Source organism: Phyllobates terribilis, unplaced genomic scaffold (assembly GCF_046119375.1).
Source record: "Phyllobates terribilis strain yellow unplaced genomic scaffold, ASM4611937v1 Scaffold_35__1_contigs__length_13245226, whole genome shotgun sequence".
NCBI lineage: Eukaryota > Metazoa > Chordata > Amphibia > Anura > Dendrobatidae > Phyllobates > Phyllobates terribilis.
Genome location: NW_027362795.1, coordinates 8,311,044 through 8,331,806, shown reverse-complemented (window position 1 = coordinate 8,331,806; position 20,763 = coordinate 8,311,044). Strand labels below are relative to the sequence as shown.

At 48.9% G+C, this 20,763-nt stretch overlaps 2 protein-coding genes across 4 annotated transcripts in view; both read left to right on the top strand.

The window, feature by feature from the left end:
• Positions 1-20,763, top strand: part of LOC141182619 (uncharacterized) — a 213,623-nt gene that overhangs the window by 63,338 nt on the left and 129,522 nt on the right. The window lies entirely within an intron of this gene.
• LOC141182707 (uncharacterized) overlaps positions 1-20,763 on the top strand; it is a 73,259-nt gene that overhangs the window by 28,709 nt on the left and 23,787 nt on the right. Inside the window, exons 3-4 of the mRNA XM_073660850.1 lie at positions 6,439-6,518; positions 6,620-6,956. Of these exons, the coding sequence (XP_073516951.1) occupies positions 6,439-6,518; positions 6,620-6,956 (417 nt within the window). The remainder of the gene's footprint in view (positions 1-6,438; positions 6,519-6,619; positions 6,957-20,763) is intronic.

Sequence of the window (20,763 nt, the reverse complement as noted above, 5' to 3'; positions counted from 1 at the left end):
CGGTCATGCCTTTCACCATGCCCTATATCCCGGGGGCAGCCTGGCTACCCCAGTACTCAGGGGAATCGCATACCCTGCATGACTTTAGAGAAAAGCTGGATAGCCTCTTCCAGGTGTACCCCCTTACAGAAGAGCAAAAAGTGAGCATCCTGGTGGCCCAATTAACCGGGGCAGCCCAAAGGGAGGTAAAGTCCTGGCCACCTGGGGGGAGGACTGTCGCAGGGATACTGGCCCGGCTGAGGGACACCTTTGATACCCGCACCTCAGCCGAGATCAAGCTTAGATTCTACGGGTGCAAACAGCGGGCACATGAGAGTATAAGGGACTATGCATTAAACCTACAAGAAGCCCTGAGAGCCATTAAGCAGACCGACCCTGACGGCGTGGGAGACGAGGACAGGCTGTTGACTGAACAATTTACAGAGGGTTTATATTGCAATGCCCACCGAACCCAGTTGCGGGCAATGGCCTTACAGGACCCTCATCTGGGATTTGCACAGTTCAAGGACAGAGCCATCCGGGTGCTCCGAGAACCGGCACCAGGTGGCGTTGTGACCCACAGACACCCCACTACTACTTACCACCAGGAGGCGGCGCCCTTGTCGGCAGGGCCTGTGGGAGCTGATGCGCAGGCTTTGAGCAATGACCCGGCTCCAGACCTGCACCATCAGGTCCAAGAGCTAGCAAAAAGCGTTGCTGCGCTAACCCGAACTGTGCAGTCTTTACAGGTTTCTACTCCAGGGAAGATCCAGCTGGCATCCGGACCGGAGGACATCCCGTGGCGTCGACCAAGGAGGACCCCACCGGCCAGAGGAAGACCCAGCGACCGATACAACGAGGACGGACGACCCATCTGCCGCCGCTGTAATCAACCCGGACATATGGCAAGGTACTGTCCTTTAAACTGGCACAACCTAGGGTAGAGGGCCAACCCCTAGGAAAAAGATCATCAGGCCCATCGAACTGGCGCGACAAATATGTGGGAGGACGTCCAGTCTTGCCTGTGGTACTGGATGGCATTCCTATGAGTGCCCTACTGGACACCGGGTCACAGGTCACCACCATCCCGTACGTGCTCTTCAAGCAGTACTGGAATGACTCGGATATTACCCGCTACCCTGACGACGACTTGAGTATCATCGCCAGCAATGGTCAGCCCGTGCCACAGGTCGGATTTAAAGAGGTGACCATTAAAATTGGTAGAGTTGAACTGGCAGCACAGGGACTGATCATTGTAGACATTGACAAACACGAGAGTCACCCAAAGATAACTCTAGGAACTAATGTAATTGAAAATTGTCTTGCAGAGGTGATTTTCCTTTTACAGCAGGTTGCCAAGAACGCCAGCTCCGGCGAGCAGCGAGTGCTCCAAAAAGAGATCCGGGCACTGATGCGACGGCAACAGGTGGAACTCTCCGGCGGTGAGATTGGTAGCGTGAGAATGTGTGACCCTTTCCCTATTGCCATGCCCCCAAAAAGTGAAATGATGATTTGGTGCCGGGCAGCTATTGGTCTGAGAGGTAGAGATTACCAGGCAATGGTAGAACCAGTTTACTCAGACAGTAGGCCCACCATCTTGACAGCACGGGGGGTGGTTAATGTACGCCATGGGAGGGTGCCCGTTCGCATAATCAATATCGGGAAGAGGGAAGTGTACCTGCCCCGGTATGCCACGCTAGCCAAATTATATACCATTAACCAAAATGCTATACAATCTGTGGAACCCTTGCCTCCATCTCACCCGGAGGAAGGTAACGGCTCTAAGAAAACAATGGAGGACTGGTGTCAGCAACTACATTTGGGTACTGACTCCACTCCCTCACACCAGAAACAGGGAGTCTATCGGGTGGTTCAAGAGTACGAGAGAGTGTTTAGTAAACACCCGTTAGACTTCGGGCGAGTCAAGGGGGTAGAACACCACATCCCCACGGGAGACCATCCTCCCATAAAAGAGAGGTATCGACCCGTACCCCCTGCACACTACCAACACGCCAAGGGGATGCTTAGAGACATGAAGGAGGCTGGGGTGATCAGGGATAGCTGTAGCCCCTGGGCAGCTCCACTAGTCTTAGTCAAAAAGAAAGACAACACCATGAGGATGTGTGTAGATTACCGGAAAATCAACCGTATCACACACAAGGATGCGTACCCCTTACCAAGGATAGAGGAGTCTTTGGCTGCTTTAAGATCTGCTAACTTCTTCTCTACCTTGGATCTCACTAGTGGGTACTGGTAGGTTCCTGTAGCAGAGGCGGACCGGGAGAAGACCGCATTCACCACCCCGATGGGACTTAGCGAGTTTACCTGTATGCCGTTCGGACTCTGCAACGCACCAGGAACCTTCCAACGATTAATGGAGTGCTGTCTGGGCCACAGAAACTTCGAGACGGTCCTGTTGTACCTGGACGATGTCATCGTATATTCTAAGACTTATGAGGACCACCTGAAACACCTGGCGGAAGTGTTCGAAGCTCTGGCAAGCTACGGCCTAAAGGTGAAACCCTCCAAGTGTCACCTCCTGAAACCAAAGGTGCAGTACCTGGGACACGTGGTGAGCGCTGACGGAGTGGCTCCCGACCCTGATAAGATCACCGCAATTAAGGAATGGCCAAGTCCCTCCAGTGTAAAGGAAGTGCGGCAGTTCCTCGGGTTGGTAGGCTACTACCGCAGGTTCATCCCCGGTTTCACCAAAAAGGCAGCTCCTATGCAGGACCTCCTGATAGGCCAGTCCCGGAAGGCCAAGAACCAGAAGCCGCCCTTCAGATGGGAGAAGTTGGAAGAAGAGTCCTTCCGCCAGCTGAAGATGGCCCTCACGGGGGATGAAATCCTGGTGTACCCGGATTACAGCCAGTCCTTTATCCTCTACACCGACGCAAGTAACATCGGGCTAGGAGCCGTGCTGTCCCAGATCCAGCAGGGGAAAGAGCGAGTAATCGCTTACGCCAGCCGAAAACTGCGACCCACCGAAAGAAACCCTGAGAATTACAGCTCATTTAAGCTAGAGTTCCTGGCAGTGGTGTGGGCAGTCACCGAACGCTTTAAGCACTACCTCGCTTTTTCCCGGTTCGTCGTGTACACGGATAACAACCCGTTGACACACCTGGACACGGCAAGACTCGGTGCCCTAGAGCAGAGATGGATGGCCCGCCTGTCCAACTACGAGTTCACCATCAAATACCGGGCAGGACGCTCCAATACCAACGCGGACGCCCTGTCCAGGATGCCAAACCTACCGGACGTAGGAGAAGATCCAGAGGGACTGGAAGAAGTCGAACTCCCCGCGTTTCACCGTCATGGGACTATCCAGTATTCCCATCGGGTAAGGAGTAAGCAAGGCGCTACGCTTAACCCCTTACCTCACTACAACTGGGCGGAAACGCAAGACAGTGACCCTGCCGTCCGGCTGGTGAAGGAGATGCTGACTCGGCCAGAGGCTCGCCTTGACCCAGACGCTCCGGAGGAAGCCAAGCAACTGTGGGCAGAAAAGAGTAGACTGTTCCTTTACAAGGGGAAGTTGTGCCGCAGGATGGTTAACTCCCGGACGCATGAACTAATCTGGCAAGTAGTGGTGCCACGACGAGACGCAGCCATGGTAATGGAGGCATACCACGATGGAGCTGGGCATTTCGGATGGAAGAAGCTGGAGTTCCTGCTGCGCGGGCGGTTCCATTGGGTAGGCATGAGGGGAACCATCGAGAGGTGGTGCAGAGACTGTGGCCCGTGCAACCTGAGGAGGAAGGACCGTGCCAGCCAGAAGACTCCCCTGCAGTCCATCGTCACCCGGCAGCCGTTGGAACCGGTAGCCTTGGATCATGTAAAACTGACCCCAAGCAGAAGTGGCTACGTCTACGCGTTAACCATCGTGGATCATTACTCCCGGTTCTTGGTTGTCGTCCCCGTCAAGGACTTAACGGCTCAAACAGCAGCTAGAGCCTTCCAGCAGCACTTCTGCCGTCCACACGGGTACCCGGACCAAGTGCTGACGGACCAGGGACCTGCCTTTGAAGCGGAGGTCTTCCAGGAATTCTGCAATCTGTATGGCTGCCGGAAGATAAGGACGACACCCTATCATCCGCAAACTAATGGACTTTGTGAGAAAATGAACCAGGTGGTAATGGATCTTCTGAAAACGTTGCCCCTGGAAGAATGCAGTCTGTGGCCTGAGAAGCTGCCCGACCTGGTGGACCTATATAACTACATCCCTGTAGGTTCCACCAACTGTACCCCGGCTTACCTAATGAGGGCAAGGCCTGGTAAGCTACCTGTTGACCTGGAGATGGGAGTCCTGACACCCGAGGACACTTCACCGGAAGCAGACTGGGACACAGAGAGGCAGCAGCAGTACCGGAAAGTACAGGAGAGAGTGGAGCGAAGTCTCTGTCTCGCTAGGGAAAGACAAGAGAAAAATTACAACCAGTATGCTCCCGCTGTTCCCCTGGTACCCGGAGAGCAGGTCTTGAAGAGGAAGAGACGGCTCCACAAGTTGGACGACCAGTGGGAGAAGGACCCGTACACCGTACTGCCCTCAAGCCACGACAACCCAAAGGTTTGTACCATCAGTAAAGACGGAGGGGAAACCACAGCCATTGTATCCCGGGATCACCTGAAGAAGTGTCCCGAACAGCTACGGAACCCAGAAGGAGAGCAAGAAGACCCTCGACCCGTAGAGGAAAGGGAAGATATGGTTAGTACTGTGCTCGGAGACTTCCCTCGATCCTGGACTCAAGTCAATGGTGCAGTTGTGGTACCCGTCCTCACGTTCCTCCAACCAGCATCCCAAGTGCCTACGGAGCAACAGGTAGAGCTGGAAGAGCAGCCGGTCCAGGAGGCAGCAGACTCCACACAAGCAGAACAGGAGGATCAACCCTCTGCTCATAGTGAGCCTGCCGTACCCCTAGTGAGCCAAAGAGCCCGTAGACAGCTGCCCAGTTTACCCTTGACAGCTCCTACACCCTGTAGTTCAGGGCCAGACAGTCAACTCCGTAGGTCCACTAGGGCCACTAGAGGCCAGTTACCCGCACGTTGGAGGATTTGAAGTGTTTAAATTGTTTTATTTGTGGTCACCTGTCTGTTACTTGTAAATAATTATGTGTTTCTAGTTATTTTTAGGAGTCCTTGGTGGATTTACCGGGAATCCTTGTACAATTGGTTGGAGCGTAACCCAGGAATGGACTAAAGACTGTTAAGGACTCGGGGCAGGACAGACCCCTACCTGGTTACGTCTCCCTGTTTTGGTGAAATGGACACCTTTGTTTTCTTCAAAACTGCACCCGGTTGCGGACACGCCGTAACCATCTTATTGTGTTTTTCTTATTGTATTATTATTGTTTATACCTTGTTATGTTTAGTCCCGGAGTACTAAATTTCACTAGGGGGGAATGTGGCACCCCAGGGGTCTGGTTTCCACAGTAACAGCAATGTTATGTCTGAGAGCAGGTGGGAGGTCTCTTGGTCAGGGATCCTATGCATGCCACACCTCCTGCCCAGTCCTGGGAGGGGAAGAACTTCCCCTATATAAACCTAGGGCTGAGGCAGGGTTAGTGAGTAGAGAAGAAGTAGAGACAGAGAAAAGAAGCAAATATAGGAACAGAACATCAGGAGCTCTGTGGGAGCAGTGTTACAAGGAGTCAGGGGCTGGCAGCTGCAGAGCTCGCCCTGACTGAGAAGATTTCTTACCGGACCCGGAGTCCGAGGCTGTGGGGACTAACTCCTACCCAGCAGCAGAATCCGTCAGGCAGGGGATTCCAGGTCCTCTGGCCAAGAAACCCGAAGGCACGGTCACACGCATGGGACCAGCACCGCCGTCGTGGAGCGGAAGCTACTAGAAGGCCCCGAGTCACCGGCCATACGGGTGAGCACCACACGGTACACTCAGGGACGTGGGCTACTTATACCCGCCTCTAGCAAGGTAGCCAGAAGAGTACAGTTAGTTTGGGAGGCCTACAACTCCGCCTGGCCAGGGGAGATCCCATCTGCTCAAGGACTGACCAGGCCCCAATCGCTAGCCAGTACTCCGGGAGGGTCTATCTTTGTCACCAGTAAAGACCCTGAACTACACCGTACCGTCTCCGAGTGGTTCCTGCTACCCCCATCATCCACGTCGGCTGCCCTGAGGCCATACCCCTCCTGTTGGGGGTTATACTATCACGCTGCACAATCCTACCACCGGCCTCAGCGGTCTGCCCTGCAGCAGCAGCTCCTTAGCTGTACTCAACGGGTGGCGTAGTCGTCCAACATCTACCGCTGATACATCGCCGCGCAGTTTGACTCCCTGTGCACGGACCGGGTCACCGCCACGAGACTACAACCCTCAACAGATCCGGCTCCGGGTAAGCTCCCGCGTGCGCAACGCAGCGTGACACAGGCCCAGGGGCGCGTCACATACGTCCTCTTTGTACGGTGAGGATTGCTCCTAATATCTGGTTGTGTTTTCTGCAGATTACATCAGTCCTGAGGAACAGCTGAGGAGACTGGCGTATTGTGTGAAGTTTCTCCCTTCTCCCCTCTACAAGAAGGAGGTCAGTGAGACGACTCAGGGCAACGCTACGGCCTCTTCTATAAGGTAGCTGTGTATTCGGATCTTCCTTGTAGCCTCCTAACTTCATCTCTTCTCTTCCAGCGCCTTATGCCGACCAACCCCATTGCCCAAAGAAGATGCATCGAAGAGTATAAAGCCAGGGAGAAAAGAAAGAGGGAAGAAAGGCGCAAGGAACTAAAAGAACGGCGCAAGTACCTGGATGAAGAGGAAGACGAGGAAGAAGAGAAGGAAGAAGAGGAGAAAGCAGCAAAGAAGATAAAGCTGGACATCATGGATTTAAGACAGAAGACACTAAAAGAACTGTGCGCCTACCTGGATGAAGAGGAAGAAGAGGAAGAAGAGAAAGAAGAGAAAGAAGAGAAAGCAAAGAAGATGAAACTCCACATCAAGATCCCTAGGGGGGAAGTGACGGCCAAAGGCCAGAAAAGAAGACAACCGATCCCAACAACAAGAAGGAAGAAGGAGAACCAGACCAACTTCCGCCAGTACATCAACCGGTATTTGAGAGGAAAGAGGAACATCATGTGGACCATCCTGCTGGTGTTAGAACCTTGCTGTTAGGTTTTTTTTCCTTTGCTGGTCACATGACCTTGTTGGCCTATTTAATCCTGCTCCGCCCTTCTGGCTTTGCTGGACTTCATTGTATATCTACTTTCTAGCTAGCCTGTGCTCTGTATCTAACTCTGTTAGTTTGCTTGGTCTACGGACCTCTAGGTTCTATCTATTTTGTTTGTTCGTCTGTCTGCTACTATTTCTGTTAGGAGGTGTCCCATATTCCTCCCAGTCCTTAGTACTTGTAGGGATTCCCTCCCCAAATCTATAGGTCTCCGTACAGACTAGATTAGGACTTTAGCAGGTCTGATCGCAGGATCAGGTTCCCTGTTACATCGTAGGGATTCAGCTGAGTCTTATAGTAGGGACAGATCTCCTCTCTTTCCTTAGCTTTGGTAGCAGAACATAACAGTAAGTCCAGCCTGTAAATTCTCTAAGGAAAGATTTTTTTTTTTGTTCCATCATGGTGTCGGTTCAGGATTTGGCTAAACACCTGCAGGGACTCTCTCTGGAAGTGGCCGAGCTCCGTCAGCACGTGAGTAACTGTCCTGGAGCATATTTCTTGGAGCCTAAGGTATGTTTGCCGGATTTATTTTTTGGTGAACATCGAGAATTTTTTTCATTTAAAAATGCTTGCTTATTGTATTTTCGTTTGAGACCCAAGTCCTCTGGGGATGAATCCCAGCGCGTAGGGTTCATAATGTCACTTTTGCGCAAAGAGCCTCAGGAGTGGGCCTTTTCTTTGCAACCTAGTGATACATGCTTCAGATCAGTGGATAGTTTTTTTTCTGCTTTAGGACTATTATATGATGATCCTGACCGTGTGGCATCAGCTGAGACTGAGTTGAGACGTTTAAAACAAGGATCAGGTAATATGGAAAAATATTGTACACATTTTCGTCGTTGGTCCACTCAAACAGGGTGGAACGATTCTGCTCTGAAAAGTCTATTTCTTGCTGGGCTCAGTGAAAAGGTTAAAGACCTGCTAATTGCTTATCCTACACCTGAGGATTTGCAACAGGCTATGCAATTAGCTATACGGGTGGACAGAAGACTGCGTGCTAGGGTTAATGAGAGCAAATCCTCTGCTATGTCAGTTTCTGGTTATGATAATGTGTGTACTAACAGTGGTGAACCGATGGAGATTGGATCGGTGGCACCTCGCTCTCAAGAAAAACACCGTCGTTTTTCAGAAGGCTTGTGTTTCTATTGCGGGAAATCTGGTCATTTGATTAAAGGCTGTGAGCTTCGTATGAAGAAAGAAAAAAAAATGGTCAGTCACGCCCGTATTGCCTGTTTAAATTCCAAGGGTATATTTTTAGCTGCTTCCACGATTGCTCAGGAAAAATTAATGGAATTTCGGGTGTTTGTTGATTGCGGGTCTACACTGAATGTTATTGATGGGGGATTCGTGGAAAAACTCAATTTAAAACCTGAACCTTTATCATCCCCCATTGCTGTGGTTTCTGTGGATGGCTCCCCTTTGAAGAATATTACTCTCAAGGTCAGTGAATTTCCTCTCACTATTAATGGTGTTCACCATGAGAAATTGGATTTGGTAGTGTTGAATAACTTGCCTTCTCCAGTAATATTGGGTTTGCCCTGGTTAAAATTTCACAATCCTGTACTGGATTGGTCTACCAGTGAAATTAAATCCTGGAGCCATAAATGTTATGACAAGTGTTGTAACGGGCGTATTGCAGCTTTGGATAGGGGAGAATTGCCTGTTCCTATTCAGGATTTTTGGAGAGTTTTTTCTGAGAAAGAATCGCAGGTTTTGCCTCCCCATAGAGACTATGATTGTTCTATTGAATTTGTCCCTGGAGCGACTCTTCCTAAAAGTCGTTTATTTAACCTTACTATTCCTGAGAGGAAGGCTTTGGAGGAATACATACAGACAAGTTTGGCCGCCGGTCACATTAGGCCCTCTAAGTCTCCTGTGGCGGTTGGATTTTTTTTTGTAAAAAAAAAAGGACGGCGGTTTACGTCCTTGTCTGGATTTTCGTGAGATTAACAAAATTACGGTACGCAATCCTTACCCACTGCCATTGATTCCTGATCTGTTTAACCAGTTATTGGGGGCCAAGTGGTTCTCTAAAATTGACCTTAAGGGGGCATACAATCTGTTGCGCATGAAGGAGGGTGATGAATGGAAGACTGCTTTTAACACTCCTGTGGGTCATTTTGAGAATCTGGTTATGCCTTTTGGTCTTACTAATGCTCCTGCATTTTTTCAGAATCTGATTAATGACATCCTTAGACCTTTGATCGGTAAAAATGTGGTTGTGTATTTGGATGACATTTTGATTTATTCGCCAGATCTGGAGTCTCATTGGCGGAGCGTGCGTGAGGTATTACAGTTATTAATGGACAATTCGCTTTTTGCTAAGCTGGAGAAATGTGAGTTCGCTGTACAGAGAATTAGTTTTTTGGGCTACATTATCTCCAGCAAAGGTTTTGAGATGGATCCGGTTAAGGTTCAGGCTGTGCAGGAATGGCCTAGGCCTATTGGTTTGAAATCAATACAGAGGTTTTTGGGTTTCGCCAATTACTATAGAAAATTCATAAAAAATTTTTCTAGTATTGTCAAACCTCTGACTGATCTCACCAGGAAAGGTGCTGATGCGGTTCAGTGGTCTTCTGAGGCCATTGAAGCTTTTGTGTATCTCAAGGAGAGGTTCACCTCTGCTCCCATCCTTATGCAGCCTGATGTTACTAGGCCGTTTTTGGTTGAGGTTGATGCTTCCTCTGTGGGGGTTGGCGCAGTATTGTCGCAGGATAACGGGGATGGATTACATCCCTGTGCATTTTTTTTCAAAAAAATTTTCGGAGACTGAATTGAATTACGATATTGGTAATCGGGAATTATTGGCTATTAAACTCGCATTTGAACACTGGCGCCACTTCTTGGAAGGTGCGGAATTTCCCGTTCAGGTTCTTACGGATCATAAAAATCTGATATATCTTGACGCTGCCAAGCGCCTGAATGCCCGTCAGGCTAGGTGGGCACTGTTTTTCTCGCGGTTTAATTTCTCCGTTACTTACATCCCTGGTACTAAGAATGTTAAGGCGGATGCCTTGTCTCGCAGTTTTTCTCCCATAGTCGGTGCTGAGAAAGAGGAAAACATTTTACAAGAAGGTGTTGTGATAGCTGCTTTAGACTCCGTTTTGGAAGATGAGATTCTTAAAGCTCAGGAGAATGCCCCATCTAACACTCCTCATGGGAGGTTGTTTGTGCCTGGGACCTTTAGGAGAGATTTGTTTGTTGAGTGTCACGAATCTCGGTTGGCAGGTCATCCCGGAATCTCTGAGACCAAGAGACTGGTGGGTCGCAGTTTTTGGTGGCCTGGATGGCAGAAGGAAGTCATTAAGTGGGTGCGCCAATGTACTATATGTGCTAGATCTAAGTCCTCACATACTCCTGCTGCGGGGTTGCTTTGTCCTTTGGAGGTCCCCAGTGCTCCTTGGACACATTTGGCTATGGACTTTATAACTGACCTTCCCCCCTCTGAGGGTTTTACTGTCATCTGGGTGGTCGTGGACCGTTTTAGCAAGATGTGTCACTTGGTTCCCTTCGTCAAACTGCCCTGCGCTAAAACTCTCTCTAAGGCCTTTGTCAAGGAAATTGTCAGACTTCATGGCGTTCCTACTGACATTGTTTCTGATAGGGGTCCTCAGTTCGTGGCTCGTTTTTGGCGTGCCTTTTGTGACAGGTTGGGAATTCATTTGTCGTTTTCGTCCGGATATCATCCTGAATCTAATGGCCAGACAGAAAGGAAAAACCAGGATGTTGAGCAGTTCTTGCGTTGTTTTGTGGCAGACAATCAAGAGGGGTGGTCTGAGTTTCTGCCACTTGCCGAATTTGCTCTGAACAATCATACATCTTCTTCTGCTGGTTGTTCGCCTTTTTTTTGTTGTTCTGGGAGACATCCGTCGTTTGGGTCGTTCTCCAAGTTGGGATCTGCCGTGCCTGAGGAGGAGAATTTTTCCGGTGATTTGGAAAGAGTTTGGACGGATGTGCGTGGTAATCTTCAGGAGGCCAACAGAAAATCTAAAGACTACTTTGATAGGAAACGACAGGAGGTTTTGTTCGCTGTTGGTGACATGGTTTGGTTGTCCTCTAGGAATCTGCGGTTGAGGATTCCTTCTAAGAAATTGGGTCCCAAGTTTGTAGGGCCCTTTAAGGTGCTTCAGGTTGTCAACCAATCTGCTGTTAGGTTGGAGGTTCCTACCTCCTGGAGAATTAATCCGGTCTTTCATGTCTCTCTGTTAAAAAAAGCTGTTGTGTCGGATGGTGACGCCTCTGCCTCTGTTCCTCCGGTGGTGGAGGACGGGGAATATGAAATTTCTCGCATCCTTGACTCTAGACGGTATAGAGGTAGTTTGCAGTATCTTGTGGCCTGGAAAGGTTTCGGACCCGAGGATAACTCTTGGGTGAGGTCAGATGATGTTTCCGCGTCCAGACTTATCAGAGCGTTTCACAGGAGATTTCCTGATAAGCCTGGTCCTAGGGGATCCGGAGGATCCTCTTAGAAGGGGGGGTACTGTTAGAACCTTGCTGTTAGGTTTTTTTTCCTTTGCTGGTCACATGACCTTGTTGGCCTATTTAATCCTGCTCCGCCCTTCTGGCTTTGCTGGACTTCATTGTATATCTACTTTCTAGCTAGCCTGTGCTCTGTATCTAACTCTGTTAGTTTGCTTGGTCTACGGACCTCTAGGTTCTATCTATTTTGTTTGTTCGTCTGTCTGCTACTATTTCTGTTAGGAGGTGTCCCATATTCCTCCCAGTCCTTAGTACTTGTAGGGATTCCCTCCCCAAATCTATAGGTCTCCGTACAGACTAGATTAGGACTTTAGCAGGTCTGATCGCAGGATCAGGTTCCCTGTTACATCGTAGGGATTCAGCTGAGTCTTATAGTAGGGACAGATCTCCTCTCTTTCCTTAGCTTTGGTAGCAGAACATAACAGCTGGAACCTCTCTGCCGATAACATCACATACGGCAATACCGGCTGGTAAGTATCAGACCACCAAATAACAGCAGGATAGTGTAATATAGTGGTAGTGTATCAGTATTAGTGTAATAAGAGTAATAATACTAGTGATAATAGTAAGAAATAAATAAAATAGTAATAAAATAACAGTAGTAATAGTAGTAGGTAGAATAGCAGTGTGATCCAGGGTCCTAGGACTGATCGCCTTTTCTCGGGGTCAAGAAGGAATTTTTCCCCTGTGACACAAATTGGCTGAAGGTGTCCAGGGGTTTTTGCCTTCTTCTGGATCAATACTGTAGTTATAGGGCAGTATTAGTAGTGATAGCAAAGTAGAATAATACTGTAAAAATATAGCAGGTTATTAATAATAATAAGAATATTAAATAGCTATATTTATAAAAATAAAAACATAAATTAAAATAACTCCAGTAGTACAATAAGTAATATAGTAATTATACAACTAATAATAACATTATTAGATTTGATCCAGGGTCCTAGGACTGATCGCCTTTTCTCGGGGTCAAGAAGGAATTTTTCCCCAGTGACACAAATTGGCTGAAGGTGTCCTGGGGTTTTTGCCTTCTTCTGGATCAACACTCTAGGTATAGGGTAGTATTAGTAGTGATAGGAAAGTAGAATAATACTGTAATAAGATAGCAGGATGTTAATAATAGTAAGAATATAAAAATAATTATAGTGTTGTTTTGATTATTTTAAGTAGTTATAGAAAAGTTAGAATAGCAAAGTAATAAGATAGCAGGACATAAATAATATATAATCTATAAAAAGTGCAAAAACCTAAATTAAAATACTAATAACTACAGTAGCAGTACAATTAGTTGTGTAATATTAATAAGAATTATTAATAACTAGTAATAACATTATTAGATTTGATCCAGGGTCCTAGGACTGATCGTCTTTTCTCGGGGTCAAGAAGGAATTTTTCCCCTGTGACACAAATTGGCTGAAGGTGTCCTGGGGTTTTTGCCTTCTTCTGGATCAACACTAAGTATAGAGATTTTAGTAATACCATTATCATAAACACAAGAGTAATAAAAAATTATAAAAATAATTAAAAAAATGAATTATAACAGGTACAATTGATTGCATTAGTACAGTAATAATAAACATTAAAAATGGTGGTCCCAGTTAGTAAGTTAGTGTAGTGTTAGTGTAGGGACCCATCTGAAGAGGTCGCCTTGACGTTGGCAGATGGGCTCGCACAATTTGCTCAAAGTGTGCGCTAAGAACCTCATATTTCTATGTACAGGAGATCTAGCAGTAATACCATTCAGGAGATAGGTATTTGTGCACACACATTTTGTTATATACTTTTGTGCCGCACACAGGGCAGGTATACAGGTACAGGACGCTCATATGTAGTGAGAGTGTTGCAGTAATATTATAACTGGGCCTTAAGGGTAAAATGTTGATAACTACAGGTCCTGGAAACACATCAGAAACTAGAACCTGTAAGTAACTGGTTCCCAGCTAGTGATTAATATGTAAAGGGCAGTCTGGTACCAGGACCCGCGTTATAGGACACATTATCATCAGGCAGGTGCAGCCAGGGCTCTTACAAGATCTGCGGCAGTCGTGTGGCGGTATAACACAGTCCCGCTCCTGCCTGAGGTGCCAGCAGTGGAGCCAACCCTGATCCTGGCAGCTTAACCCCTTATATGACACAGTCAGTGGCTTTCACAGCATTTAGGCACTTAAGACCGGAGAGGGAGGCGCGATCATGGTGCCGATGAGTTTCTATGGCAGCCGAGATCTAACAATGGACCCCATGACGGCCATCTTACTGCTCTTATTAGACCCCGGCTGAGGAGAGGTCTATGAGGACACCGGTCAGAGTTATGTCGCCTGCTCTGCAGCTATTAGAAATATCTAGGGCTGATTAGTTTGCTATCTGTAAATCGGATCTAGCCCTGCCCCCCCCCAGCAGCACTGGGCTACCACTGGTGTGATCAGGGCTATTGGGCTCCTAGATTGGGCAGAGGAGCTCAGTCTTCAGCAGGAGCTGGCTGAGGAGAGCGGAGCGACTTGCATGGGGCTGCTGCACAAGAAGCAGCTCACAAGGTGGAGATTTATCCGGAGACGCGGTACCCGGGCTGTGATCTGCTTTGCAGGCTGCATAGTCGCTGCCTCCTAGGACCCGAACTTCACCCCTAACAGGCACAGCAGAGCTCGGACAGCTGCAAGTGCCGGAGAGTGGCTGATTAGTGACTGCTGTGTCTCCTGCACTCAGATAAGAGCGGTACAGAGCGGGGGCTCAGTAATGGTGAATACGGGAAGTGTCCACCCCTCACATGCCCTATATGTGGCCCCCAGAGGTAAAGTCTTCCCTGTACCCAGCGCCTCCTCCCGCCTTCACTGCTGGCGTGCGCCATTGCTTAGAGGGGATGTCTGAAGATAACAAGTTACATACATAGTAACATAGTTTTTAAGGTTGAAGGAAGACTAAGTCCATCTAGTTCAACCCATAGCCTAACATGTTGATCCAGAGGAAGGCAAAAAAAAACCCTGTGGCAAACACTAAGCTCCACATTGGGGAAAAAAATTCCTTCCCGACTCCATACGACAATCAGACTAGTTCCCTGGATCAACGCCCTATCAAGGAATCTAGTATATATAACCTGTAATATTATACTTTTCAAGAAAGGCATCCATGCCCTTCTTAAATTTTAACAGTGAATCACTCATTACAACATCATGCGGCAGAGAGTTCCATAGTCTCACTGCTCTTACAGTAAAGAATCCCCGTCTGTGATTATGATTAAACCTTCTTTCCTCCAGACGTAGAAGATGCCCCCTTGTCCCCGTCTCTGGCCTCAGAGTAGAAAGATCAGTAGAAAGGTCTTTGTACTGTCCCCTCATATACTTGTACATAGTAATAAGATCACCCCTAAGCCTTCTTTTTTCCACAGTAAATAACCCCAAGTGTAATAACCTGTCTTGGTATTGCAGACCCCCCAGTCCTCTAATAACCTTGGTCGCTCTTCTCTGCACCCGCTCTAGTTCAGCTATGTCTTTCTTATACACCGGAGACCAGAACTGTACACAGTATTCTAAGTGTGGTCGCACTAATGACTTGAATAGAGGTAAAATTATCTTCTCCTCATGATCATCTATGCCTCTTTTAATGCATCCCATTATTTTATTTGCCTTTGCAGCAGCTGCCTGACACTGGCCACTAAACATGAGCTTGTCGTCCACCAATACACCCAGGTCTTTTTCAGTGACAGATTTATCCAGTGTTTTACAATTAAACATATAATTATACATTTTATTTCCTCTGCCCAAGTGCATTACCTTACATTTATCCCCATTAAAGTTCTTTTGCCATTTATCAGCCCAAGCTTCTAGTTTACATAGATCCTCCTGTAATATAAAATTGTCCTCCTCTGTATTGATTACCCTGCAGAGTTTAGTGTCATCTGCAAATATTGAAATATTACTCTGTATGCCCCCTACAAGGTCATTAATAAATATGTTAAAAAGAAGGGGGCCCAATTCTGACCCCTGTGGTACCCCACTGTTAAATGAGACCCAGTCTGAGTGTTTTCCATTAATAACCACCCTTTGTTTCCTATCACGGAGCCAATTCTTAACCCACATACATATATTTTCCCCTATCCCCATTGTTCCCATTTTATGTATCAACCTTTTGTGTGGAACCGTATCAAAAGCTTTTGAAAAGTCCATATACACAACATCCACTGCATTTCCTTGGTCCAGTCCAGAACTTACCTCCTCATAAAAACTGATCAGATTAGTTTGACAGGAACGGTCCCTTGTAAACCCATGTTGATATTGGGTCATAAGGTTACTCTTCTTCAGATACTCTATTATAGCATCTCTTAGGAAACCCTCCAGGATTTTACCCACAGTAGAGGTTAAGCTTACCGGCCTTTAATTTCCAAGTTCGGTTTTTGTCCCCTGTTTGAATATTGGCACCACATTTGCTATACGCCAGTCCTGTGGTACAGACTCTGTTATTATGGAATCTCTAAAGATTAAAAATAATGGTCTATCTATGACGTTACTTAATTCCTGCAGTACTCGCGGGTGTATCCCATCCGGGCCTGGGGATTTGTCAACTTTAGTTATCACTTATCCACAGGCTCAGTGATCACTTACTGATCGTGGGGTCTGACCACTGCGAACCATCGTCTGATCGGGAAGGAACGGAAAGTCAGGGAACAACTGCAGCTCCATTCATTCTCTATGGGGATCTGGAAACAGCTGAGCTCAGCGCTTGGATGCCACATAGGGAATGAATGGAGCAGATCCTGGAGTAATAACATGTCCTCCTCAGCTTTCTGTCTGTGTAAGTGGCTCAGCCCTCGCCTCCCCTTCTGTTCCCGACTTCTGTTTTGTTCCCTGTGGACTTTCTCTCAGTCCTCTGCAGCCATTATGTGTGTAGACAACTTCAAAAAGAAAAAGTAGCAGAACATCAGTCATCTAATAATCCACGATATTCAGGGGGGAAAACAAAACGGTGATGTTCTTACACAGTCGCCTCCTCCTGAGCTGATGAAGATGTCGGTGGCAGCACATTGCGGTTTGTGTTCTCTGCCTGAATATCGCGGATTATGTGACGTCCCGCAGCTTCTCATCATCCATGTTGGGCTGTTGGACGACGTGTGGACGCTCGGCTTGTTGGATTCTTGTGTTACTACCAGCACTGACTTTATATTGTGACTCCTGTGCCGATTCCCATTTCTAATTGCAGCGTGTTATACCAGCACGTGACGGCTGCCACAATCACGTGACGGCTGCCACAATCACATGACGGCTGCCACAATCACGTGATGGCTGCCACAATCACATGACGGCTGCCACAATCACGTGACGGCTGCTACAATCACGTGACGACTGTAGCGTCGGCGTCCCTGCCTCCTGCTAGGCAGGGACGCAGTTCCCCTCACCTCTCCGCTCCGTGCCCGGCGTCTTCCTCCCGCTCTGCTGGCAGCGCATACTGCTTCCTGGTCAATGTGCTTAGGGCGCGCGCGCTCCCTCTCTCTTAAAGGGGCCGCGCGCGCAGTCCTAAGGAGTCCCCGGCCAATGGCCGGAGGACCTCACCATATATAAGGCACCTCCTCCAAAATGAAGGTGCCCGAGCTCTGTTGTTGCAAAGCCTTTCAACTCTGCTTCAGCCCTCAGGTCCCTGTGCCTGATACCTGCCTGATATCTGCCTGATTTCTGTCTACCTGCTTGCAATCCTGTGGTTCGACAGTCTGCCTACCAGCACCTGCCAGTCTGTCTATGGATCAGTCCGCCTGCGGACCAGGAACTACCTGCCAGATACCTGCCTGCCTGTCCAGAGACTCTTACCCGCTCACCTGGGAGCGCTCACCTGGGAGCGCTCACCTGGGAGCGCTCACCTGCTACCCGCTTGCTAGCCTACCTGGAGGCTTAGCCGTCACTTGCTGTGACCACCTGCCTGTCCAGAGACTCTCACCTGCTCACCTGGGAGCGCTCTCCTGCTACCTGCCTGCTAGCCTACCTGGAGGCTTAGCAGTCACTTGCTGTGACCACCTGCCTGTCCAGAGACTCTTACTCGCTCACCTGGGAGCGCTCACCTGCTACCTGCCTGCTAGCCTACCTGGAGGCTTAGCCGTCACTTGCTGTGACCACCTGCCTGTCCAGAGACTCTTACTCGCTCACCTGGGAGCGCTCACCTGCTACCTGCCTGCTAGCCTACCTGGAGGCTCTGCCGTCACTTGCCGTGACCCCCTGCCTGCCTAGATTCTCTTACCCTGTTGTCACTTGCCGTGACCACCCGCCTGTCAAGAGACTGTCCCCGTCACTTGCCGTGACCACCCGCCTGTCAAGAGACTGTCCCCGTCACTTGCTGTGACAGTCCTGCCCTTCTACCCTGAGACTGTCCTTGTCACTTGCAGTGTCTACCTACTCGCCTTCCCTGGGAGCCACCTGCTTCCTTACAAGGACTGCCCTTAGTATAGTAGCTCAGAGGTTCCACCTCCCAGACCCGTTACAGTTTGCTCGGGCCATGGAACCCGGTGGCACCCAAGCTCCCTCGCTCTCGGACCTATGTCATGAACTTTCCCGTCAGAGGTCCCAACAGGAGTCCATCCTGAGTCACCTGCGTAGTGTTAACTCTCGCCTGGACACACTGACTGTCTCATCGGGAGCTGCTTCCACTCGCACACTTACTACCCCGGCACCGCCGCTGCCCATCAATACCATAGCATCCCTTCCCGGTCCCCGTCTCTCCGCCCCGCCTCGTTTTTGGCACGGGGCTTTACTAACCAGTGCACTCTGCACTTCGAACTTTTGGCACACCAGTTTTCCACCGACCGAGCCAAAGTAGCCTTCATCATGTCCCATCTCACGGGGGAGGCGCTGGCTTGGCTAAATCCTCTATGGGAGAGAGGAGATTCCCTGGTGTCCAACCTGCCAGCCTTTCTCACGGCTTTCCGGAAAGTCTTCGACGAACCAGGACGGAAGACCTCATCCGCCTCATCTCTGCTACGCCTCCGTCAAGGAAGTCTCACCGTGGGCCAATATGCCATACGGTTCCGTACCCTTGCTTCGGAGCTTGCCTGGGATAACGACGCCCTGGTTCTCCATCTTCTGGGAGGGTCTGTCCGGCCGTATTAAAGATGAACTCGCCGGTCGGGACATTCCTACCACTCTCGACGACTTAATAACACTCGCCACCCGGATTGACATCCGGTTCCAGGAGCGCACCAAAGAGGTCACCCGTGAGAGGAGGTTTCCACGCCTTGCCCCTACCTTTCAGAAACCCGTCACTTCCTCCGTTCCTCCGTTACTCCTCAGGCGCACTCACCCGAGCCTATGCAGGTCGACCAGACCAAGATGATCAAAACCCGTCAAGAATTACGCCGTGCCGAGCGGAGCTGCTTCTACTGTGGCAGTAAGGAGCACCGGATCCGTTCCTGCCCGGAGAAGTCGGGAAACGCCTGTGTCTAGGATCGCTCAGAGAGGTCGTCCTAGACAACAGTAAACCCTCTCCATCTCTGATGCTGTCGGTCTCTATCATCTGCGGGGAGAACAGTTTCTGTGAACTAGCTAAACTTGACTCTGGAGCTGCCAGAAATCTCATTTCTCTATCCCTGGTAGAGAAATACCACATTCCCACCAAACCCCTGGCTGTACCCTTATCTGTCACCTCCGTGGATGGGGGTCTCTTACCGCATCCCATTCAACTCATCACCGAATCCATAACTCTGCAGGTGGGAATGCTGCACTCTGAGAGCATCTTCTTCCATGTTCTGCCTGGACTCTCTCACGCCCTCTTGCAAGGCCTACCTTGGCTCCAGAAACATGCACCCGTGCTTGATTGGCAGACCGGAGAAGTCCTTCGCTGGGGAGAGGACTGCCATAAGACTTGTTTAGTTCCCGTTCTTCCTGCCCGTCCTTCTCCTACCCCAGCCAATCTACCCGGCCTACAGGTTCCCTATTGGTCTTATGCGGATGTCTTTAATAAAAGAGAAGCAGAGACATTACCCCCTCATAGACCATACGATTGGCCAATCGACCTGATACCCGGCGCTACTCCTCCCCGTGGGCGTATTTACCCTTTGTCCGCGGCTGAGACCCGGTCCAAGTCTGAATATATTGAGGAGAATCTGGCCTGGGGATTTATCCGGAAATCTACCTCCCCGGCGGGAGCAGGCTTCTTCTTCGTCAAAAAGAAAGACGGCTCACTCCGTCTAGACATTAGAAACGTATCGTCACATTTAATGTCGGAGTTGTAGATCACTTTAAGAGAACTTCCGTCCCGTCGTGTAATGAGCCATGTGAGCTCCTTGTCTGATCAGGATAACAGAGGGGTGGAATGTATTTGTACACCGGACAGATTAGTTGTTGGCTTCTCGGGTTTGGGCTTTGGACGCTGTAGGCCTCGTCTTTACAATGTACTGCCTCCTCTCTGTTTACAGCCTGGGAAGACACATGATAAGTTCAGGTAATATGATCTGTAGGAAAAAAATGGGTGAAGCCGGACTGCGGGACTAAGTTTAGATCAAGTGCGTCAGTAACCTTTATCTCACCAAACAGGTCACAGTCGTTCACGTTCATTTCAGATCTCACATGTACAAATACACATGAATGAGCACGGTCATGCACTGTGGACTTGTGGACTGAGGCCACGGCCCCACTATCAGTATTCGGTCAGTATTTTTTCTCAGGAGTGGGAGCCAAAACCAGGAGTGGGTGATAAATGCAGAATTGGTGACTTGTTTCTATTAGACCGTTTCTCTGATTGTTCCTCACCTGGTTTTGGCTCCCACTCCTGAGAAAAAATACTGACCGAATACTGATAGATAGTGTGGCCAATCATCAGCGTCAGGCCACAGCCCCACTAACAAGTCCACTGGTGCTCATATAAAGCCTTTTCAAAAGGGCCGATACAAAGTGTACCAAGATGGTTGCTTATTGTCGGCAGCACGTCCTGTTTACATGGGCAGATGAGATGACTATAAACAATCCAATCAGGCGATGGATGAGTCTTTTTCTAAATAATACATTGTTCCTGGTTAATAATATTTTTTTAGGACTTGGACCTTCTAAAATTAGGACTTTAAAAATCCTAAATATTTTCACCGTGATAGTGATGCTCATAGTCAGTCTCCTCTCATATGCCACAGCAATTCCAACAGTAAAGCGTTGTCCCATACACAAGAGTA